The following is a 23,881-nucleotide window of genomic DNA, read 5'->3' as shown; positions in this document are numbered from 1 at the left end:
AGGTACCTACAAATGTGTCTACACATACCAATGGCTCGGGATTCACCATGCCATTTGACCTCTTTTTATTCAATACAAAACAGAAAAAAAATCCTTTAGTTATAAGGCTTTGTGACACAGACATATATGTTGTGACTAGAAATTTATGGCCAATCTGAGATTTTACCAATTCCCTTTGGTGACCTCTGTGCTGTGATGGCCATTACTGCGAACTAGGAATGCAGCATGACATAGTATTGTGTCCTTGTAAGAGTTTGATAATTGGCAACAGTGGGAAAGTTAAACACAATTTTACCATTTATGTAGAGGAGACAAGTTTAGTGTCCATGTGTACTAGAGAGGCTACAGAAAGCCGAAAACACACATACTGCAAACAGCACAACTGGACCTGAGCTGCAGTACCAGACAACCCATGGATAACAGCAGTGCCAGGAGAGCAAAGTGTGGTCACTGTGGTGATCTCTTCTTCCTGGTACAATCACAGTACTATGTCCATATCTCACATTTTAAAAACATATTGATAGGAATTGGGGACAAGGACTGATCGTGAGTGGTGACAACTTAAAGGGAATCTGTCAACAGGTTTTTTGCCATGTAAGCTGAAGACAGCATGCTGTAGGGGTTAAAACACAGATTTCAGCGATGCCTCTCTAAAGCTCTGTTTGCTTGCAATTATTATCATAGCACCAGGAGCTTATCATTGCAGGACACAGCCGCGCATGCATGCTAGTCCAGCACACCCCCTCCTGTGATAAGCAGCTCACTGTCTATGGACTGTGTACACAGAGCCTGGTGTGGGCGGGGGCAGCTTCCTCAGCTCTGCTGTATTGCTAAATCTAAACTCTCAGAACTGCTGCACCCAGTAATCTAAGTGATACATCGTTCGATTCAGATTCTCTTTGCCTACATTATGCTGCTCTCAGATAAGGTAGCAAAACCCCGCTGACAGATTCCCTTTAAAGTACTGCACTATGGAATAGGATTGTGCTATATAAGCAAGGCAAAAAAAAGAAATCAAATATAAAAAAAAAAAACACAAGTTACCTAAATCCAATTCCTGGCAAGATGTGACCTTTATATGAATGGATATGCTCTTCTTCAATAATGTCTGGTCTAGGCATGCTTCTATTGAACCTGTATATTTTCACTGAAAAACAAGGTAAGTTATGTTCAGTAATTTGGTCTCATCATTGGGACCAGATGTTACGGATAAATATTGTAATGATCAGACTTCAACTTTTCATATAGCCTATCCACAGTGTAATGTAGCCATTGCTGGATTTATCTACAAGTACACAACTAAAGATGGTGTGTATACTGCCTAGCAGACACTCTTCTCAGAGTGAGCGTATGATAATATGCATATTTGTATAATATATTATATACACACACTAATATTAGTGTACATATTATACACTCACTATGTATATTACACATAATTTAAGCAGAGTTCACTCCACATTAATGATTAATACCCTTATCCATCATAAAACACACAAGTTATTTGGCTTTATTATACCATTTGTGAGGTACAACTATACAAATGATCACATTTTTTCAGCATTATACAAAAATAAGAGTACTGCAAGGTGTTCGGGATAAAGTTTTGAAAAAGATATTTGATCTAAATGTAGGTTATGCAACATTTTGAGCAATATTAACCCCAAAAAATTTTTTGAGACATTAAAGCAACGGGTTTAAAATCCCCTTTCACTGGCATTCTTAATAGTGAAGAAAAAACAAAAACAAAAAAAAAACACGACCCCTCCTCCGTAACACATGAACCACATTCAACACAGGAGCTTATACTCATCCAAAAAAGGACAACTGTCAATAGAGTAAGCACTTCCCCAGCATTGGATCCCACATGACGTCCCATTAAACCTCCTTTGTCTTCCTCTGTAATAGTAGCACATTCTGCCACCATTGTTCATCTGGACCACCTGCTTGTTTAGGAGCAGAGTATATGGCTGACCTGTGAGCCCCACAATGACTCCCACAGAAGCACACGAATATCAAACAGCAGGCTGTAAAGCAATCAGACAGGCCACCATCGGATCGGTCGCTGGTGGTCTCTTCCCACCTCCTCCATTGTACATTACATTTTAGAACATGGGTGTTTGATACTTTGAATGTAGTCAAGAAGGAAAATGGAAATGAAAAAGCCAAAATAATACGGCTCACTAAGAGTGGAAAAGCTGTAGGAAGCTGGGGTCAGGAAAGCCTCATTACATGCAGATTCTCCATTTATCCACAGCAGAAATTTTGCAGAGTGACTTCTCACAGCTGAAGCCTTATGCACTGATACTCTCATTTCTGATAATCTGCTACAATGTAAGGCTGCGTTCACACATTGCGTATTTTCGCGTGCTTTTTGAAAATACGCAATGTGCTTCGTGTCTGCCAGCAAAGTGAATGGGAAATTCACTTTGCCGTTCAGACACTGTGTAACTTTACGCAGCGGGAAAGCGCAGCTGCATAAAGAATTGGCATGTCAATTCTTTACGCAGCTGCGTCCTGCGCTTTCTCTCTTGTGCCCATTATAAGCGATGGAATGACGCAGCGGTGTTCACACACTGCGTAATTCCATCGCTTTTTTACGGAGGCGCAGGATGGATACTCACCTACCCGATGTCAGGGGAGAGGCGTCCGGTCCGCTCCAATCCCGCGCTTCCAGCATCTGCCGGTGAGTCGATCAGCTGTTAGCTAACCGGCCGGTCAGCTGATTACAAGCCGGTCAGCTGACAGTCTGCTGATCGCTTCACGGCAGATGCTGCAAGCGCGGGACGGAGCAGACGCGTCTCTCATCCATCGGGTAGGCGAGTATCCATAGTCTGTACATACACTGCTAGGGACACACACGACACACCAGACAGTACACATGTCACCCTTCATTTTCACACTGCGTTTTTTGCTGCGCTTTTTTACGCAGTGTGTGAATGGAGGTGCTTTTTTTACCAGCTTAAAAAAACGCAGGTAAAAAAAAAGCAGGAAAATACGCAGCGTAAAAAAACGCAGGGAAATACGCAATGTGTGAACGCAGCCTTATAGTAATGAAGGTTGAATAAAGACCTAGGTCCACTCAGTTCAACCTTTCCGTATCCATTGTAGGCAATCCTACATCAGCAACACAATTGCTGCAAATCAACAATTTTGTCTTTAGGGCCAAAGTTCTTCAAACGACAGTATTTTTGGTCCAAGTGCTGTCCGTGGCAAAAATGGACAGCACGCAGACCAATGTTATTCAATAGAGCAGGCAGATGAGCAATTTATTTTTTCCAAAAGGTTGAATCAGAGTAAAAAGTGTTTTTTTGGCTTTTTTTTTTTTTAAAATGCTTGTTGACCTGTAAGGTTTGAATTTCTTTTTTGAAAGACCTTTTAGCTTTGCCTTTAACACATAGTTTGAGGAGTCATTGAGGACTTATTCTGAATGTCACCTGCTCCTTCAGAAAAAAATAATTTAGTAACTGCCACATAAGGGTTTCTTTACCTTCTTCTGGAGGAATACCAATTTAAATGTGATGATTAGGATATTTTACAAGCCATGTTACTATAACAGCAAGCAGAGATCTAAGGCTGAGGAGCAGACACTGTTCTATAAAAGTTTGAACAGTGATTAAGCTTTAGTTACACAAACTGGTGACCCCGTTTACAACACCCATTTTATAGGGCTATAGTTTTCACTCTACAATCACATCTGTACAAACAGTCCATTCATGGGATCTCACGGCTGTCCAGCACATGGAGGACACAAATGCACTAAAGTCATTGGGAACCAATTGGCCTCCTTGGACTTGTTGATGCTTGGTACCAAGTCCCAGTGACTGAAGAAACTGAAGCACAAAATCAGATATTGATCCAGTACCATAAAAATTTACTTTCAACCACAAATAGAAGTCAAAGTTTCTGGAATGGTTTTTATAGTCCAAGGTTTGAATATTTTTGAAAATTCACTCTTAAACTGCTTCTTTATATCATCTGGTCTGTACTGCTGTACCCAACGAGATGAAGATAGGAGACTAAAGGCTCATCTGACCTGTAGTAAGTGATTAAAAGACATCAGGCGGCATGCTGACTGTTCTGTGGTGGCCACATAGTGCAGCCCCTGACAATTATAACCAGGACTGTGGAGTCGGTAAGCTAAAACTCCGACTCCTCAATTTCCCTGACACAGACTCCAACTCCGACTCCCTCATACACGGCTCATGTTTAAGTGATGAATTTACTGTATCACAGGATCATCTCAGCTAAAAGTCTAGACCCTTAGATCAGGAATAGGACATTTCATAACTTTCCAAAATTCTTATGAAAAAAATATTCCTCACAAACTGCACTGAAATACTGTACCCAATTTATTATATATTTTAGGAGTTGGAATCTGAGTCTGTATAAAATGGACCGACTCAGACTCCACAGCCCTGATTATAACCGGACACGTCTATCCACAGGAGAATTAGCAATCAGGACATTGATTTCCCTAATAATCCCATTCTCAAAAGATAAAATAATGGTGCACTTACACAGGCAGATCATACAGAAAGCTCATTTCCACGATAAATTGGCCAGTCTAAACTGGCTGCCGATCACTTAAAGAACCAGTGATAATTAAGCTTGGTTGAAAAAGAATCGTTCTAGGCAAAATAGCATCATGTGTAAAGAGGACGTGCTGCCGAGAACAATGATATTTTAAAGCACCCAATCATATTAACGATCTTGCTGTGTGCGTGAAAGTGTGGTCGACCTGTCCAAACAGGTTACTTAACGACAAATAATGGGCTGCTATGTAGCTGATCAGCGGTTATTTAATGACTGGGGGTCGGCCGGTCTAAATGCACCCTAAGGCAACTCTTCCAAGTAGTAAGATGGCTCAGAAGACTATACAATCTAAAGGCAACCCCAAAGAATATGAGATAGTGTTTTATTACAAGTACTATCCTATGCTGGTGTTCTCTATTCCACCTCATCAGTCTACATTTAATCTTGTTTGCTGCACAGCTCAAGCTATATTAGGTTGGCTTAAGAACAACAAGTAGGGAGTCTTATCTTAAAGCAGGTGTGAAAACCCAGTTTTAAAAAGCTTATTTCATTCAAGCACAGCACGGATTGGATAGCCAGTCTCAACTTCAAACACCTTTAAAAAGGACAAAAGCCAACTACTTAGTGAAATGTTTGTCCAATTAAATGGTAAAGGACACTGATCAGAAAAAAAGGATGATCAATTCTCCTTTTAATCACCAAGGATGTGAAGAAAAAAAAAAAAAAGTATTGAGCCTTTGAAGTTAGGGATTGTATAGAAAAGAAAACCTCTTTGCTTTGGATGGGTTTTCACTTGCAAAACAAAATACAACCTTCAAATCCAAAAACTGAAAACAACCATGGAAAGGGGATAACATCAAAGTAACCTGCAGAGGCTCAAGGAGAATCGAACACAAAACACAAACAAAATTAGATAGAACAATAGGGGTCAAAGACACAAGAGAGATAAGATGTTCTCCTCTTACAATGTTACAGGAAAGATCCTAGGAAATCTAGTAAATATTATAGGAACTGCACATCAAGCTACAGGCTGCATTGGGCTATAAATGCTAATTATTACCTATCCACAGGTTAAGAGATAATTTGCTGAATGCTTGGATCCAACATTTGGGACTCTCTCCAATTCTGAGAACAGGGTTCCGGCATGCCCCGTTTGGAAAGAGCAATAGTCCTCCATGCACCACCACTCCATGCTTAGCCATCTCGGGTAGTCCCACAGAATAAACTGAGCAATGGAATGCCTGTAGGATAGTCACTCCATTTAGGCTGCGTTCACACATTGCGTATTTCCCTGCGTTTTTTTAAGCAGGTAAAAAAAAGCACCTCCATTCACACACTGCGTAAAAAAGCGCAGCAAAAAAAGCAGTGTGAAAATGAAGGGTGACATGTGTACTGTTTGTGTCTATGTGTCCTGTGTGTTTATGTGTCGTGTGTGTGTCCCTAGCAGTGTATGTACAGACTATGGATACTCGCCTACCCAATGGATGAGAGACACGTCTGCTCCGTCCCGCGCTTCCAGCATCTGCCGTGAAGCGATCAGCTGATTGTCACATGACCGGCTTGTAATCAGCTGACCGGCCGGTTAGCTAACAGCTGATCGGCTCACCGGCAGATGCGGGATTGAAGCGGACCGGACCGGACGCCTCTCCCCTGACATCGGGTAGGTGAGTATCCATCCTGCGCCTCCGTAAAAAAGCGATGGAAACACCGCTGCGTAATTCCATCGCTTATAATGGGCACAATAGTGAGAAAGAACAGGACGCAGCTGCGTAAAGAATTGACATGCCAATTCTTTACGCAGCTACGCTTTCGCGCTGCGTAAAATAACAGTGTCTGAACGGCAAAGTGAATTTCTCATTCACTTTGCTGGCAGACACAAGGCACATTGCGTATTTTCAAAAAGCGCGCGCAAAAAAGCGCGCGAAAATACGCAATGTGTGAACGCAGCCTTAGTCTGATCGGTGATAATTAAAAGGGATGGAACGTAAATACAAGTTATCAAAGTAAAGTCCCTTTCGCATGGTAGTATTCTGATTAGTATTTAGCATTTGTACTTTCACTCCCTAGTTTTGGCTTGCAAATAGGAATACCAAAATGTAGAGATTATTAACTCTTCTGTATTACGAATCCTCTCTTGTTTTAGCTTTGCTTTGACATTGTGATATTTTAAGTAGTATTTAAGCCTTAGGCCGGGTTTTATATATCTGTGAAATATGGACTTCGCTAGGATCCATGACCGGGCCGGACCACCAAGTCTCCTGACCAGATCTAGGATCTACGACGAGGCCCGAGTCTCCCGACCTAAGCCAACTGCTTCATATATGCCTATGAGGTAGTTTGCTATGGACAGGAGACCCAGTGGTCGGGTCGGGTTTTACAGTCCCAATCAAGAATCGTTGTTTGGGCAGCATGATTCACAGGCTCTGGACATCTTGGCAAAGCCATCCTTGCCATATTTACCATCCAAACATGCAAGAGTTGAGCCATGTTCCCACGTTAAGTTTTTGATGCAGAGATGTCAGCAGCAAATACTAGTCTCCTGGCAAGAAAAACTCTGCATAAAAAAAAGCTCATTTTTTGTGTGCATTTCCCCCCCATTCACTAGAATGTGTGAATAATGCTGAAAAAAAATTAACATGCTTCAGATTTGAAATGGTTTCAAATCTACAAAAGGAAAAAATAAGCTGCATGTGCATGAGATTTCAGAAATCTCACTTTGCTGGGACAGTAAAATGCTGCATTTTCTGTGGCAAAAAACAAGAAGTGTGAACATACCCTTAGTCAGGAAATTCAATCTCTTCTCTGCAAAACTTCTACATTAAAAGAGCAGTCAAAGGCTGCGTTCACACATTGCGTATTTCCCTGCATTTTTTTACGCTGCGTATTTTCCTGTTTTTTTAAGCAGGTAAAAAAAGCACCTCCATTCACACACTGCGTAAAAAAGCGCAGCAAAAAAAAGCAGTGTGAAAATGAAGGGTGACATGTGTAAGGTCACACTTCATTTCAGTGTGACAAGTGTCTGTGTGTGTCGTGTGTGTGTACTGTGTGTGTGTACTGTGTGTGTGTACTGTGTGTGTGTACTGTGTGTGTCCCTAGCAGTGTATGTACAGACTATGGATACTCGCCTACCCGATGGATGAGAGAAGAGTCTGCTCCGTCCCGCGCTTGCAGCATCTGCCGTGAAGTGATCAGCAGACTGTCAGCTGACCGGCCGGTTACAAGCCGGTTAGCCAACAGCTGATCGGCTCACCGGCAGATGCTGGAAGCGCGGGATTGGAGCGGACCGGACGCCTCTCCCCTGACATCGGGTGAGTATCCATCCTGCGCCTCCGTAAAAAAGCGATGGAATTAAGCAGTGTGTGAACACCGCTGCGTAATTCCATCGCTTACAATGGGCACAAGAGAGAAAGCGCAGGACGCAGCTGCGTAAATAATTGACATGCCAATTCTTTACGCAGCTGCGCTTTCCCGCTGCGTAAAATTACACAGTGTCTGAACGGCAAAGTGAATTTCCCATTCACTTTGCTGGCAGACACAAAGCACATTGCGTATTTTCAAAAAGCGCGCGAAAATACGCAATGTGTGAACGCAGCCTCATGTAGACTTTTTCATGTTGAAATTAGGCCAGAGATGAGCTGATTGTTACAGGTCTGGCTTCTAAAAATCTTAGACTTTCAGCTATTTTACTGCTATGGGAAAAGTAGGATTTTACTTGCCAAAAGGAGACGTATTCGATCTATAGAAATCTATGGGCTGGTCACAATAGTTTTGCCACTTTATTGATATTTAAATATTTTCTAATAACATAACCAATCTATAAACTGGTCATTATCAATATGACTGAAGGGCACAAGACACCGGACCGAGAAAGTTGTGCAGAAATAATAATAAAAAAAAAATTAACTGGTTCTAAATAAATTTGAGACGGAGGAAAAAAACCTGTATGTGAGCCATGGCTATATCCCTATAGCCTAACCAAAGTGTTTGATCTAGACTGAGAAAATATCCTTTGATCTTATTAATTGCTCAAATAGCTGGAGAAAATAAAGACGGATTTTGGTAAGACCTTACCTGTAAAATCCTTTTCAGCGAGGGAAGGAAGGGAGACACAGTCATTACTAGTGGGTAGGCGGAGCCCACATAGGATAGAACAGCTCAGATTAAAAAAGAGTGTTGTCCGGCCCCTCCAGCTTGGGCTCCTCCTACTCCAGCTCTGCAGTCCGTACACAAGCTAAGGAAGAGCAAATATCACCAGCGGAGCAACATAACCCCTTCTGAAGAACTTCAGAGAAAAAACAAGAGACAGGTTATGCATATAACAGAAAAACCACACAGTCCCAGGTACTACTCACTGGACCGGACCACTGCGATGAGCTGGCAATGCTGGAACAGAGCCTTAGCGCGCCGACCTCAGCCCAGATAATCGCTATCAGAGAAGGGTCACGCTGCATCTGAAAACACAACAACACACTTCTGCCATGGGAGGGAGCCGTGTCTCCCTTCCTTCCCTCGCTGAAAAAGATTTTACAGGTAAGGTCTTACCAAAATCCGTCTTTCAGCAGCAGATGGAAGGAAGGGAGACACAGTCATTACTAGTGGGACGTCCCAAAGCAGTCCAAAAATTAAGGGTGGGAAAAAACCAACAGAGGCAGAATCCCAACAACCTAGAAAAATGCGCAACTAGCGCTAAATACAAGTTAACGATAACTTAAACTACAGCCGCCTGCAGGACCCTACGTCCTAAGGCTGCATCAGCGGAAGCACTGACGTCCACCTTATAAAACTTTGTAAAAGTGTGGACGGAGCGCCAGGTAGCCGCCCGGCAGAGTTGAGCTGCCGAGGCCCCTTGATGAAAAGCCCACGATGAACCCACAGCTCTCGTGGAGTGAGCTCGAATCTTAATTGGACAAGATTCGCCCTTGAGTCGGTAAGCCTCTAAAATGGCCGACCGAATCCATCGAGCTATAGTGTCCTTGGAAGCTCGTTGACCACGCCGACGACCTGCTGGAATCACAAACAGAGAGTCCGATTTCCGAAAACCTTGAGTAATAGACAAATAGAACTTCAAAGCCCGCACTAAATCCAATGAGTGCAAGGCCCGTTCCTTCGCATTCCTCGGTTCCGGACAGAGCGAGGGCAACACAATATCCTGGTTAACATGAAATTGTGACACCACCTCAGGTAGAAAGTCGCCCCGTGTGCGAAGCACCACGCGATCCGGGAGAAACTCCAGAAAAGGAGGCGAGCAAGAAAGAGCCGCCAGTTCAGAAACCCTTCTCAAAGAGGTGACTGCCACTAAAAAGGCAACCTTCCAAGAAAGCAAAGAAAGGCTAACGGAGTCCATAGGCTCAAAAGGCCCATGTTGAAGAGCCTCCAAGACCAGATTGAGCCGCCAAGGGGACACAAGCGCCTTCCGCGGCGGAAACTGACGGGTTACCCCGCGAAAAAAGGAACGAACGTCCCTACGCGAGGCGATAGCCTTCCGAAACAGCAAGGACAAAGCAGAAACCTGACCCCTCAGAGTGCTAACTGCCAAACCCTTGTCCAGGCCATACTGCAAAAAGGCCAACAAATTGGGAATGGAAAAAATCCTCGGGTTCCTTGAAGAACCCGAACACCATGAAAAGAAGGCCTCCCAAGTCTTGTGATAGATCCTAGTAGTGGCAGGACCCCTGGCAGCTCGCAGAGTGGCAATGACTTCGGCTGAAAAACCTTGACGAGTCAAGATTTCGGTCTCAAGAGCCACGCCGTCAAACGCAGAGACTTCAGGTCCGGATGACGAACGGGCCCTTGGGTTAACAGGTCCGGGCGAAGAGGGAGAGGAAGTGGAGGCGCAGCCAGAAGCGACACCAGCGTCGAGAACCACGTCCTCCTTGGCCAGTCTGGGGCTACTAACATAGCCGGGACTCTTTCCAGTCTGATCCGACGCAACACCAGAGGAAGTAAGGATATCGGCGGGAACACATAGATTAGCTCGAATTGGTCCCCCGGAGCCACCAGAGCATCCACCGCCACAGCCTTCGGGTCCTTGTACCTGGACATGAACGTCGGTAACTTGGTGTTGAACCTTGATGCCATCAAATCCACTTGAGGAGTTCCCCAACGGGAGCACAGCTGTGCAAAAATTTCTGGGTGAAGACTCCATTCTCCGGGATCCACCTTCTCGCGACTGAGGAAGTCCGCCGTGATATTCTGAACTCCCGGAATGTAAATCGCAGAGATGGCTGGCACCTTGGCCTCGGCCCATACCAGGATCCGAGACACTTCCATCATGAGCCTGGAGCTCCTCGTTCCACCTTGATGGTTGATATACGCGACCGCCGTCGCGTTGTCTGTCTGCACTCGGACTGGCAGACCGTTTAAAGGGACCGTCCAGTGTTGGAGGCAAAGGAAAATCGCCCTCAATTCCAGGATGTTGATCGGCAGGACAGACTCTTCCGACGACCATACTCCCTGAATCCAGAGATCGTTTCAGACACCCCCCCAGCCTGACATCGGTGGTTATGACCGACCACCTCGGAAGGAGGAAGGACTTCCCCAGGGATAACGCTTCCGGACGTAACCACCATTCTAGAGACTCTCGCACCCTGTGGGAGATGATGACACTGCGATCCAGCGAAGCCTGTGATCGATCCCAACGGTTCAGAATGAGCATTTGGAGAGTCCTGGAATGAAATTGGGCAAACGGAAGTGCCTCCATTGACGCCACCATCAAACCCAAAAGGCGCATACACCTTCGAAGGGACATTGCTGTCGAAGACTTCATAACCTGTACATGTCGAAGAAGACTTGCTTGCTTGTCTGGAGGCAGGGACACCACTGCTCGTACCGTGTCGAAATGCATCCCCAAAAACAGGATTGACTGCGACTGTTCCAGAGACGACTTCTTCCAATTGACCAGCCACCCGAAGTCCTCCAGGAGCTGAAGGGATAGATTGCGAGCCGTCACCGCCTCCTCCTTTGAGGACGCCACAATCAAAAGGTCGTCCAGGTAGGGAAGAACCGTAACCCCCTGTCTTCGAAGGATCGCCATGAGAGGTGCCAGAATTTTTGTAAAAACTCTGGGCGCCGAGGCCAACCCGAATGGTAGGGCCACAAACTGGAAATGGTCCTGACCTATGGCAAAACGAAGGAAGCGTTGGTGGGCCCTTACGACGGGAACATGCAAATAAGCGTCGCGAATGTCGATTGACACCAAAAAGTCGTTCTGCGACAGGGCCGCCACGACCGAGCGAAGCGACTCCATGCGGAATTTCCGGGTGCGGACATGCCGATTCAATCTTTTGAGATCCAGAATGGGGCGAAATTTGTCCTCCTTTTTGGGGACCACAAAGAGGTTTGAATAAAACCCTCTTCCCCGGTCCTCCGGCGGAACCGGTACCACCACACCCTTCTGCAGAAGGGAATCGACCTCCTGCCGTAGAGCGGCAACTAGCTCGGGCTCTGACGGAATGCGAGATTGGCAAAACCTGTCCGGGGGTCGAGAAAGAAACTCTATGAAGTAGCCTGCTGACACAACCCGCGTCACCCAGGCGTCCGAAACGCAGGACGCCCAAGTCGATTCGAATTGGAGCAGGCGACCCCCCACTCGAGAGAAAACCTGGCGTCAGTCCGCCTTAGCGGGCTTTTTGTCAGCTTCCCGCTTGTCTTGACGGAAGCTCTGTTTCCAGGGAGTGCGGGATTTCGGAGAAGCCTTTTTTCCTGAAAAAGAGGGACGACCCGATCCCCAAGAGGGCTGACCGGACCGTCCCCTGGACCGAAAGGGCCACAGACTACTACCGGCACTAGGCCTGCCCGACGCAGAAGCCACAGTTCTTCGCTGTGGTAAGGCCGCTTCTTTTGCCTTTGCCTTGACAATCAGCTCCGTGAGGTCAGATCCAAATAACTGACCACCCTTGTAAGCTAAAGATAGCAAACCTTGCTTGGAAACCGCGTCCCCAGTCCACTGTCTGAGCCACAGTGCTCTTCTGACTGTGACCGCCGAGGATTGCGCCCTGGACAGCAGTGACGCGGTATCCAAACCTGCATCACTGCCATATCGGGCCGCATCCTCCAACAACTTGAAAAGCCCATCTACCTCGGATAGCGGGGATCCATCCTGCCACGCCGTCCGTAGACGGTCCAACCAGCTTAGGGAAGCTTTACAAGCACACATGGATCCTAGCACCGCTCTGAATCCATGACCCGCGGCCTCGTAGATGGATTTCGCCGCCATCTCCGTTTTTCTGTCCAGCGGATCCTGCAGACTCGCCTTCCCTTTAACAGGCAGTAATGAGGATTTGCTAAGCTGGGATAAAGGGACATCCACTTCAGGAGAAGGAATCCAATTATCAATCAACTCCGTGGAACACGGATACAGTGCCTCAAAAAACCGTGTCCCCTGAAAACGTTTATCTGGACACAGGCGTTCCTTCTCCACTGCCCCATTAAGCTCATCCAGAGATGGTAATGCCAAGCGCGACCTATGCGACTCCTGAAACATCCGGGCCGACTTACCAGGACGTCTAGTTACCTCCTCCGGAAACTGTAACGCCTCCCTCATGGCTCCAATAAAAGCCTCTGCACGGCCCAAAAAAGAGGCAGAGTGCCCCTGCCGATCCTCCTTATCCGAATTGGACATCTCCCCATCTGAGCTTGAAGGGGAACCCTCCATAACAGAGATCTCCGAGTCGCTGCGCGGGGAGGGCAGTACCGGCCTGTGGCGCTTCCTGCCATGAGAGGATCTAGCTGACACCCAATAACCTAGAAGGTCAGACAGGCCATCAATAGAACGAGTGAGGGCCTCCATTTTGACCACTGCCCCATCACCGAAACCCCCGACCGCTGCGCTTGACGCCGTCGAGGACTCCTGCGTGTCAGACACGCGAGACTGATCCTGTAGCGCAGGGTTCCCCAACTCCAGTCCTCAAGGCCCACCAACAGGTCATGTTTTCAGGATTTCCTTAGTATTACACAGGTGATAATTGCATCACCTGCACAGGCAATAATTCCATCACCTGTGCAATACTAAGGAAATCCTGAAAACATGACCTGTTGGTGGGCCTTGAGGACTGGAGTTGGGGAACCCTGCTGTAGCGGACCTGGGAGACTGTCCGCACCTCCTGGACCCTGATCTGACATGCCCTCACACAGTATATGGCAGGTTAAACCTGTCAGTAAGTAGGACAGTGTGGTTTCTTAAAAGAAAGCTGAAGGGTTAAAGCTCTTAAAGAGAGAGCTACCCCAGCTGACCCCCAATTAAGGGATAACCGCTTAATAAGGGGTTAATGTCGCAGACTCCCCACAACCTCTGTGAAATGAAAAGGACGTGCGAGCCCCAGACAAAAAAAGGAACCTCTATATGAGGTAATAGCTGCAGGACAGCACAGTCTGCCACCTTATTGTGCCTCAGAAAGGTGCCCTGCGCTGAGGGGGTGAGGGGTTAAGCTTCTGCCCTGACAGGCAGAAGCGACTCACCCAGCTGGCCGCGGTGCAGTGTTCCTTCGGTCTGTCGGGAGGAGAGGAGAGTGAGGAGCCCGATGGAAGCCGTTCAGTAATGGCCGCCGCGCTGTGAGGAGAGAGAAGCCGGAAGAGGAGGGGCAGGAGAAAGCGCGCGCTCAGAGCGCTTCCTGCCCGCGAAAGACCGGGAAGGCGCGAAGCCACGCCCCCCGCCGGCTTCAAAAAAAAGCGCGTGCGACTCCTCCGCTCTCCGCTCCTGCCCCGCTTCCATGTCCTGCAGGCATCCACCTGCGGACAAAAAAACACAAGTCACCACCTGAATACATGTAGCAGCATCTGCCGCAGCAGCCGCTGAAGCACTCAAAACACATTAACATGCTGAGTACTCACCCAGCTGAGCGCCACAGGGACCCCCAGGGATTTGTGGCGCTGTGCCCAAGCTTCCCCCCAGGGCGGAGAACGCAGTGACCCCAGATGCGCGGTTTGCGTCCCCGCCAGGGAAGCATCCCTCATCCCCCGGGGCCGGCAGGGTTCTGCAGGGACCTCTCTCAAAGGGTAATGCAGATCCGCCAAGGGAGGGGTGGGGGTCCAGCAGCGCTGAGACCCCTGAGACCTCAAGACCACGGGGGTCCAAATCTCTGTCCGATAAAAATAAAAAAAATTTCTGAGGAGCTGCTTCCAGCAGCGACCATCCTCTGTGACCTCAAATTTTAGACTGGAGAGCTGGAGTAGGAGGAGCCCAAGCTGGAGGGGCCGGACAACACTCTTTTTTAATCTGAGGTGTTCTATCCTATGTGGGCTCCGCCTACCCACTAGTAATGACTGTCTCCCTTCCTTCCATCTGCTGCTGAAATTAGCAAACACTGCAAGCAAGCAGCAAGAGAATGTGATGGAGAATATGTAACAGTCTATCACTTGTCAGCTTCAAACAGAAAAGGATCTTTTCTGCAAAGATAAGTGCAGGACTATCACATGTAATAAAGGGAGACTCCCAGGTCCATAGCATAACACACGCTAATAAGGATACCGGCTCGTCACAAGCTTGGGATTCACTATAAACGACTAGAAGAACAAGGCTGTGGCTCGGCAGCCTTGTCCATACCAAGTACAGTAAGAAACATCTCACTGTACCAGGGACTTTGGTAATTTTGTTTTTAACCATTAAAGGCAGTCTTAATGGAGAGCCTTTAACTCCTTTAGGACATTGTATTAAATAAAAGGCAAAAAATAAAAACTAAAGTTCTTAGAGCATTAGCAAGGTCATTGTTTCATCAATGTAGCCACATGAGGACTGTGTTTGTGAGTGATATGTATACATGTTGAAAATAACTTTTTGGAGGGGTGTGGAGAGGAAAATGAAAAAGGGCATGCATGCATGTACTGTATTTTTCAGACTTTTTTCCTCCAAAATTTTGGAGGAAAGTGGGGGGTGCGTCTTATGGTTCGAATACTATCTCCCTGTATATACTGTGGCTCCGCGTGGTAGGAGATCTGGGGGAGCAGCAGCAGGGGATCAGCGGGGCACAAAACTGCTGAAACCTGCGCTGTGCCCGCTCCTAAAGAAAATGAATATTCCCTGCTCCCCACGCCCATGGGCGTGAGGAGCAGGGAATATTCATTTTCCTTAATAGCCGGCACACTGTACCGCAGCGCGGCTCCTGCTGCGCTCTGCAGTCTGTGTGCCCGCTATTAAAGCTCATGAATATTCACTACAACCCACTCCCATGGATTGCAATGAATATCCATGGTCTTTAATAGCAGGCACACTGATCGCAGAGAGGCAGCAGGAGCCGCGCTGCGGTACAGTGTGCGCGCTCTCACGGGGTGCCAAGCATACCAGGATGGGGTCTCAAGGGGTGCCAAGCATACCAGGATGGGGATGAAGGCCACGTATACCAGGAAGGAGGGGCCATATATACCAGGATGGAGGATATTAACAGAATTGGGGGACATTACCCCAATACCAGTGTCAGCAGCAGACTCCTTCCTCTATAACAGGGCATCATGACCACATTTTTTGCTTAAATATTTTTCTTCCTATTTTCATCCTCTAAAACCTAGGTGCGTCTTATAGTCCGAAAAATACGGTAGGTATGTATATCTCGATCTATCTATCTATCATACACACCAGAGAAACCTGACCAGCACCTCCTAATGTGAACTGGTGCCAGCTGTGGTAACTATAAAATATATCGAAAGAATGCAGCATCTCTCCATGTGGCCAAGATATTCCCTTAACAATGAAAATATTAGATCTAAACTGTTTTGCTCAGCAACTATACGTAGTTTTAGTGCATAAATTGGTCAATTCATGTGTGCCCCTCAACCACGGCAAAATATCATATATACATATATATATATATACACACACACACACGATGTGATACTTTTATAGAAAGGGCTCATTACAGATTTTGTGATAGCAATTAAACAAAGAAAACAAACAACAAAAAAAAAAAGAAGTGGCTTGGTCTTTGTGAAGTTGGGTTGCTCGTACAACGCACTACAATACTATCGTACTGCACTGCATTATGCTTGCCATCATAAAGTAGTAAGCTGCACAGTGATCAGACGTTGATCACTCATTGTGTTGCAGCGAGCCACCCCTTCTGTCTATCCACAATAACAACCACAGCATCTTGGGGATTATTTCCACAGATCCCTAAAATTTCATCAGGGGCTCAGCTAAGGGCGGCGTTACCAAGGCTTCTGATGCAGATCTCAATGTACAGCAACACCACCAGCAAGATTAGCAGGACATTTATCCAGGCTCAGACTAGCTCACTGGGGTGGAGGGATTGCAGATTGGTTCTCGCGCTACTGTGGTCGCACAGTGTCAGTTTAAGCTGGATGTGCGTACAAGGATGCATCCAGTGGAAAAAGTATTGCGGAGCAGTAAACCACCAGCTCCCCAACTCGAGATACCTAAACATATTGACGGACTATCAGAGGTCGTGGCATCAGGCAACATCGCGGACGGTGCAATGACATCACTGCATTGCGCCACCTGAAAAGTGCGATTAAACAGAAGGTGCTTTTTTTTTTTTTTTTTTTTAAATTTCCATGTAAAGAGCACTATACTAAATGAGGGCCAAAGAGGTGTACAAAATTATATGAGGGTCACAATACTGTAAGGAGGAGGAAAATATACTGTGGCCACCATAATGAAGAGGGGTGGTGGGGGATTATACTATATGGGAGGGGACTTTATTAATATACGAGGTCACAATGCTCCATTGTGGCCCCAAATTAAAAAAGCAATTACTTTTATACAATTTTACATAAACTAATTTCTTTGTACATCACCTGTCGTTAAAATTTACCAAACATGAATGCGGATGAGATTATAGATGGAAAAATAGTCTCTCCGGAAGAAAAACTGACCTGTTTTATATACTTGTGTGAATCCAGTCTAAACAAAGATGGCACCTAACAGGTATTTGCATACAACTTGGGTTATTTGAGTGGAAATATGGATATACTCACTCATGACAGATATATAAAAGCGTTAAAGGCTTAAAGGGGTTGTCCACTACTAGCACAATCCATTCTTAATATAAATGTTTGGCTCCGATAAAATAAAAAAGCCTATTCTCGCCTCCCATGCTCACGCAGTTCCAGCAGTGTCAGCATTCGCGGTCCCCGGGCTCTCGTGTGGCTGTTGTGACACGTGACCCCAGTGCCAATCAGTGCTGGAGTCACTGTGCCCGCCTTCGGAGAAATTGAGCATGAAGACGAAGTCCGGGCTGCAGCTGATCTCACTTCCTCTTCATGTTCAATTCGACAGGAGACGGGGACAGTGGCGCCAGCGCTGATTTGGCGCCGGTGTCACAACTACAGTACAGGAGCCCCCGGGAGAGCGAGTGCTGACATCGCAAGAAACAGTGCCACCATGGGAGGGGAGTATAAACTTTATTTTATTGTGGCCAAGCGTGAGGTATGAGAAGGGGTTGTCCAAGTAGTAGAAACTTCTTTAACCCCTTAATGACCGGCGGCAGTTAAGGGTACTTTTTCATCAGCACCGTGAAAAGGCGTCGCTGAGGAATAAGGCTGTAGCGCCCCCCCAGAGTCGGAAATTCTCCGGGGTCTCAGTTACCGGGAGTAGCTGAGACCCTGGAGAATATGATCAGGGCCGGTTTTTCTGGTTCCCAATCACAGGATCACCGTTATTCAGTGAATAATGGCAATCAGGATGAAAAAAAAAAAAAAAAAAAAGTGTACCTGTGGTTGCAATTATTTCTCTCCTGTCATGTCAGAGGAGAGAGAAATTAAGCCCCCCAAGCCCACCAGGTACCTCCACTATCCCCCGGCATCTTCCTGTAGAATAGAAACAGAGCACCTGCCGAGGTCTGCCAACCGGAGCCCGGCAACAATAGGGAATTTTCCCTTTTGATCACGGTGATAAACTATCACCGTGATCAAAAGAAAAAAAAATAAAATCAAAGCCCCCTTTGTCCGCACCTTAGCAAAATAAAAATTATAAAATAAAAAAATATATATTTTTTTCATTCTTTGCAGTTAGGGGATTTGTTAGGGTTGCGCTCAAGACTAATGACAACATATTCAATATGAAGACCTAATGTTATCAAATTCTGTGAGTCGTACCTCTGGGTTCAAAATGTTCACTGTACCACTTGATAAAATCCTTGAGGGGTGTAGTTTTCAAAATGGAGTCACTTGGGGAGGGTTTCAATTGTTTAGGCACATCAGGGGCCCTGCAAACGCGACATGGAGTCTGTTCTCGATTCCAGCCAATTTTGCGTTCAAAAAGCCTTTTGACCCCTGCCGGGTGCCCAAACAGTAGTTTTCCCCCACATATGGGGTATCAGCTTACTCAGGAGAAATTGCACAACGAATTGAATGATGCAAATTCTCCTGTTACCCTTATGAAAATGCAAAATTGGGGTCTGAAAAACATTTTTGTGGGAAAAAAGCAAAAATTTTATTTTTATGGCTCAATGTTATAAACTTTTGTGAAGCGACTGGGGGTTCAAGGTGCTCACCACACATCTAGATAAGTTCCCTGAGGAGTCTAGTTTCCAAAATGGTGTCACTTGTGGGGGGAGGGGGTGAGGGTTCCACTGTTTAGGAACATCAGGGGCTCTCCAAAAGCGACATGGCGTCCAGCAATTATTCAAGCAAATTTTACATTCAAAAAGTCAAATGGCGCTCCTTCCCTTCCAAGCCCTGCGTTTTCCCCCACATATGGGGTATCAGAGTGCTCAGGAGAAATTGTACAACAAATTTTGTGGCCCATTTTCTCTTGTTACCCTTGTGAAAATAAAAAAATTTGGGGCCTGAAGTAAAATTTGTGTGAAAAAAGTTAAATGTTAATTTTTGCCTTCCGCGTTGCTTCAGTTCCTGTGAAGCACGTGAAGGGTTAATTAACTTCTTGAATGTGGTTTTGAGCACCTTGAGGGGTGCAGTTTTTAGAATGGTGTCACTTTTGGGGATTTTTTGTCATGCAAACCCCTCAAAGCCACTTCAAATGTTGTGTAGTCAAAAAAAAAAAAAAAAAGGTTTTGTAAATTGTTTGAATAATTTTAAATTGCTGGTCAACTTTTAACCCTTATAACTTCTAAACAAAAAAATGTTGTTGCTAAAATTGTGCTGATGTAAAGTAGACATTCGGGAAATTTATTTATTGACTATTTTGAGCGATTTATCTCTCTGATTAAGGCTGTGTGCCCACGATGAGGATTTAATGCGATTCCGCGGCGGCACTTCCGCCGCGAAAACGCTGGTTAAGTTGTCTGCCATGTTTCCCAATGATAACATCCGCTGCGGATTATCATTGCGGAAAAATGCGCAGCACAACCATTTCTTGTGTGTAATCGCGGCGAAATCGCCACCATTGACTTGCATTGAACCACATAACATCCGCATGTATACAACGCGTTCAATGCGCGGATGGTACCCGGGTCTGGAGAAGAGGAGACTCTCCTTCAGACCCAGGTACCATTCGTAAAAAAAAGAATTAAAAAAGAAAAAAAAATTATACTAACCTCTCTGGCGGCCCTCGGTCTCCTCGGCGTCCTGAAAGGACCTGCGGTGACGTCATTTAGTCATGTGATGGTCACAGTAACGCTGACGTCAGCGGTTGCGTGACCTGTCAGCTGACTAAACGAAGTCATGGCAGGTCCTTTGTTCCCTACTTTTTTTTTTTTTTCTAGAGGCCCTCTTCAACAGAATCTTGGCCTCCTTTACTATTTCAGGAATGAGAATAGTAAAGTGAGCACCGCAGTAAAGAGCACTGCAGGTCCTTTCAGAACACCGAGGGACTCCGAGGACAGAGGACACCACCGGAGAGGAGACCGGGGGGCCGCTGGAGAGGTTAGTATAATGGTTTTTTTTTTGTTTGTTTTTTTTTTACTATTGATGCTGCATTTAAAGCAGCATAAGTTGGTCACACAATATAAATCCATGCCAGTTGCAGTCAAGCACTTTTCCAAGTGATGCACCAAATTGCTTGAAGAAATACATGTGAAAATGCATGCAAAAAACGCTTAAAAAAAAAAAAAAAAAAAGTAAAATCCACATGCGTTTTTTCTGCCAGAGAGGTAGAAACACTCAGGAAAAATCCACATCAATTCAGCATTGTGGGCACATACCCTTAAGGGCATAAAAATTAAAAGTTAAAAAAAAAATTGCAAAATTTTTGCCAAATTTCCGTTTGTTTTTTTTTCACAAAATAAACGCAAGTGATATCGAAGAAATGTTACCACTATCCTGAAGTACAATATGTCCCGAAAAAACAGTCTCAGAATCAGTGGGATCCGTTCCAGAGTTTTTACCCCAAAGTGACAGTGGTCAGAATTGTAAAGTTTGGCTTGGTCATTAAGGACATAATTGGCTTCGTCCTTAAGGGGTTAAAGTACTACTGTATAGATAGATTCCCAGAATTGAAATCAAGGATTTCTTCTGCCATTTTCTAGAAAGCACACACCTTAATTTTAACAAATCTATATTTAGTGAACTAGTCATTGAGAGTCTCTTTAGAAAGCTGCCAATTCCAGAAACAAGGGTGAAAGGGATTTGTTAAAGTGTGCAAAGGAAACATGGCCCTGGATCTGTCAACACCCTGTGCAAAGCTTGCTTCAGGGCCATATAAATGAGCCTGAGGGACACACACTTAGCAGGTAAGAGTAGAAATCTCCATCTCTACAGATAACAGCCATGAGAGGGCATAAACGTACATCAAAGAAACACTGATCAGGGAGGAAACACTTCTCATTCCTGGAATAGTAAAGGAGGCCAAGGAGCTGTTGAAGAGGGCCTCTAGAAAAGAAAAAATAGAATAAAGTAGGGAGGCTGGGCAGGGAACAGATTTGGCCCACTCCACAAAATTATTTAATGGCACCTTCCTCCAGGTCTCAGCCTTATAAAGGTTCCAATGGTTGCACATTTTTCCTGCATTCCCCCCCTGCCCGATCCTGGATATTTTAGTTTTACGCAAACATTGAAACTTTAATGACCCCACTGTCAATTGTTAACATTTCCGGTCTCTTTTACATCCCCCTCCCCACACTTTAAAAAAAAAAAAAAAAGTCTCAACAATAGTGAAGGGCAGATGTCACAGAGCTCAGGTTTGGGGCGGTCTACAATGGTGGCGTGAAGGTTTCGTAACTACAGTAAAAAGGAATTCCACAGCTTGTCTTTGGCGCATGTGCTCACCTGCATACATCAGGAGGAATATCACAGACAGGATCAACTCCAATATAAGGACACCCAGGATGAGATACAGATAGAGATTTTTGAAACCAAAAGAATCCTCAGCCGAGATTATCAGGAGTACAGCCGCATTGCCTAAAAGAAAGGAACAAAGATAAGTTAAGAACAATGCTCCTGGGGAAAAGGGAGAAACAGAAACCATCAGCTCATTGACTTTCAAAAACCAGATGTCCACTTTTTATTCATGGCTGCAAAGTCCATTTGGAACAGGTTAAACATCCAAGCATTTATTTGATCACATACATAGAAAGAGCTTACCTTTTTTTTTCTTTTTAGCCAAAAGGAATAGAGACTGCATGTGTGAAGTCAGAAATGGATTCAAAAAGAATTAAAAAAAAATACTAAAGGAAAGACTCGAGGTCCATTTACACTGCACGATTATGGCAAACGTCCATTCCAAGGAACGACTGCTTCACGGCAATTGTGCGGTATAAACCGTCTGAAGATCGTTCGGGTGTTTTTTTTTTTTTTTTTTGTTTTGTTTTGTTTTTTTTAAGGTTTGCGCAAAAAAGTTCATAATTCTTGGCAGCATATTACCCTGCGTGAACAAGACCTGTGCTGCAAGAACAATGGCAGTGATGGATCGCAGATTATTAAGTGTGCCTCAGAAATGCAGTCTGAATGTAAAGAGAATATTTAACATCCGCCAATCAGCAAACAAGTAGCTTATCGGTGGTCCTTTGGTGTCATGGGGCGGCAGGTGTAAACGGACCCTTACACCTCTCCTAGCTAGTGACACTTCTGGCACGGGATAGAGAAATATATACAAAAAACCCCACATATATAGAATATTACTGATTGACATGCAGACATTGTAGAATCATAGATCACTCATGTCAGTCATTTTATTAGAGTAGATCGGGGGGCGATTCAAAGTTTTTCTAGCATATCGGAGTTGAAAAAATTTGTTGCAACTTTTGGCATTTTCACCCAAGTTAAAAGCAGCTCTGCCAAAATGGTTGTAGTTAGGGAAGAGCTGGGACACGGCTACGCACAGCCGTCAAATTCTGTAAAAGTGAGGGCATTTTTTTAACGCCAAAAACGCTATTCCAATCCCTGACTGGAGTAGCATTTCTGGAGACAGGCAACGGAGGCACATGCCACTGAGAAGATGGACTGAATTCATTAAGTGGCGTGTACCTCAATGAAATTGACGCATCGTACGCCAGTGCACCCTTCAATAAGGCTGGTGTATGAAACGCCAGTCTAAATAAATCAGCCACATCTCTGCTTTACCAATCTGCCATCAAGACTGTATGAACTAAATGTAGTGATTCTTTTATGAAAACTTCTTCAAAAGTTGGGAGGTATGAGTACATGCTTCCAAGAGATCACGCCCCTGGCCCCACCCCAACGCACATCCATTTGACTCTTCCTTCTACCCTGGCAGGAGGAGATGTCCGGTGTGGCGGCAGTGAGGGACATTCATACGGTTTTTGTTTTCTGCAAATGTCAGCACCAACCTACACAATAGCAATCTTCTCTGGTTACTGCTGCGTTTTTTATGCCTTTTCCCCCTTATTTGATGAGGTTTTGTTGCAGATGTGAGGCGAAATTTCTAATGAGATTTTTGTACAGAAAAGTTTTGATTCTGCTGTTAGGCCAAGTACCCACGATGCAGAAATGCTGCATATTTTTTCCGCTTCTCCCTGGCAGAAAAACGCATGCGGATTGTACATGCGTTTTTCCTGCCAGGTAGAAGCGTTTGTCAAGCGTTCTTCACATGCATTTCCGCATGCGGGTTGTCAAGCGCTTTCCAAGCGATTTTAGCATCACTTGGAAAAGTGCTTGACAACTTGGTCACACTATATAAATCCATGCAAACGGCATAGATTTATAATAGTGTGACCAAGTTAGTTAAAAAAAAAAAAAAAAAAATGAATAAGAATGGTAAAAAATAAATAAGTTTTATACTTACCTTCCGATGTCCTCCCGGTGTTTTCTCCGCTTCGTCCGGTGTCTTGGGCGGCTCACGGTGGTGTGAAGAACCTGCGGTGACGTCATTCAGTCATGTATCAGGTCACATGACTCAATGACGTCATGGCAGGTCCTTCAGAACACCGCGACCCATACAGCAGACCAGACGGAGCGGAGAAAACATCGGGAGGACATCAGAAGGTAAGTATAATCTTTTTTTTATTTTAAATTCTTTTTTTTTTTTTTTTTTTTTTTTTTA

The 23,881-nt window shown here is 45.2% G+C and overlaps 1 protein-coding gene across 1 annotated transcript in view; it reads right to left on the bottom strand.

Annotated features, from left to right (window-relative positions):
- TMEM192 (transmembrane protein 192) overlaps positions 1-23,881 on the bottom strand; it is a 94,334-nt gene that overhangs the window by 12,683 nt on the left and 57,770 nt on the right. The window contains exons 4-5 of the mRNA XM_073644402.1: positions 21,649-21,780; positions 1,045-1,147 (exon numbers count right to left, since the gene is read on the bottom strand). Of these exons, the coding sequence (XP_073500503.1) occupies positions 1,045-1,147; positions 21,649-21,780 (235 nt within the window). The remainder of the gene's footprint in view (positions 1-1,044; positions 1,148-21,648; positions 21,781-23,881) is intronic.

This window comes from Phyllobates terribilis, unplaced genomic scaffold (assembly GCF_046119375.1).
Source record: "Phyllobates terribilis strain yellow unplaced genomic scaffold, ASM4611937v1 Scaffold_1__5_contigs__length_1240528914, whole genome shotgun sequence".
Taxonomy (NCBI): Eukaryota; Metazoa; Chordata; class Amphibia; order Anura; family Dendrobatidae; genus Phyllobates; species Phyllobates terribilis.
Note: the sequence above shows the minus strand (reverse complement) of the source record. Positions and strands in the feature narration are given on the sequence as shown.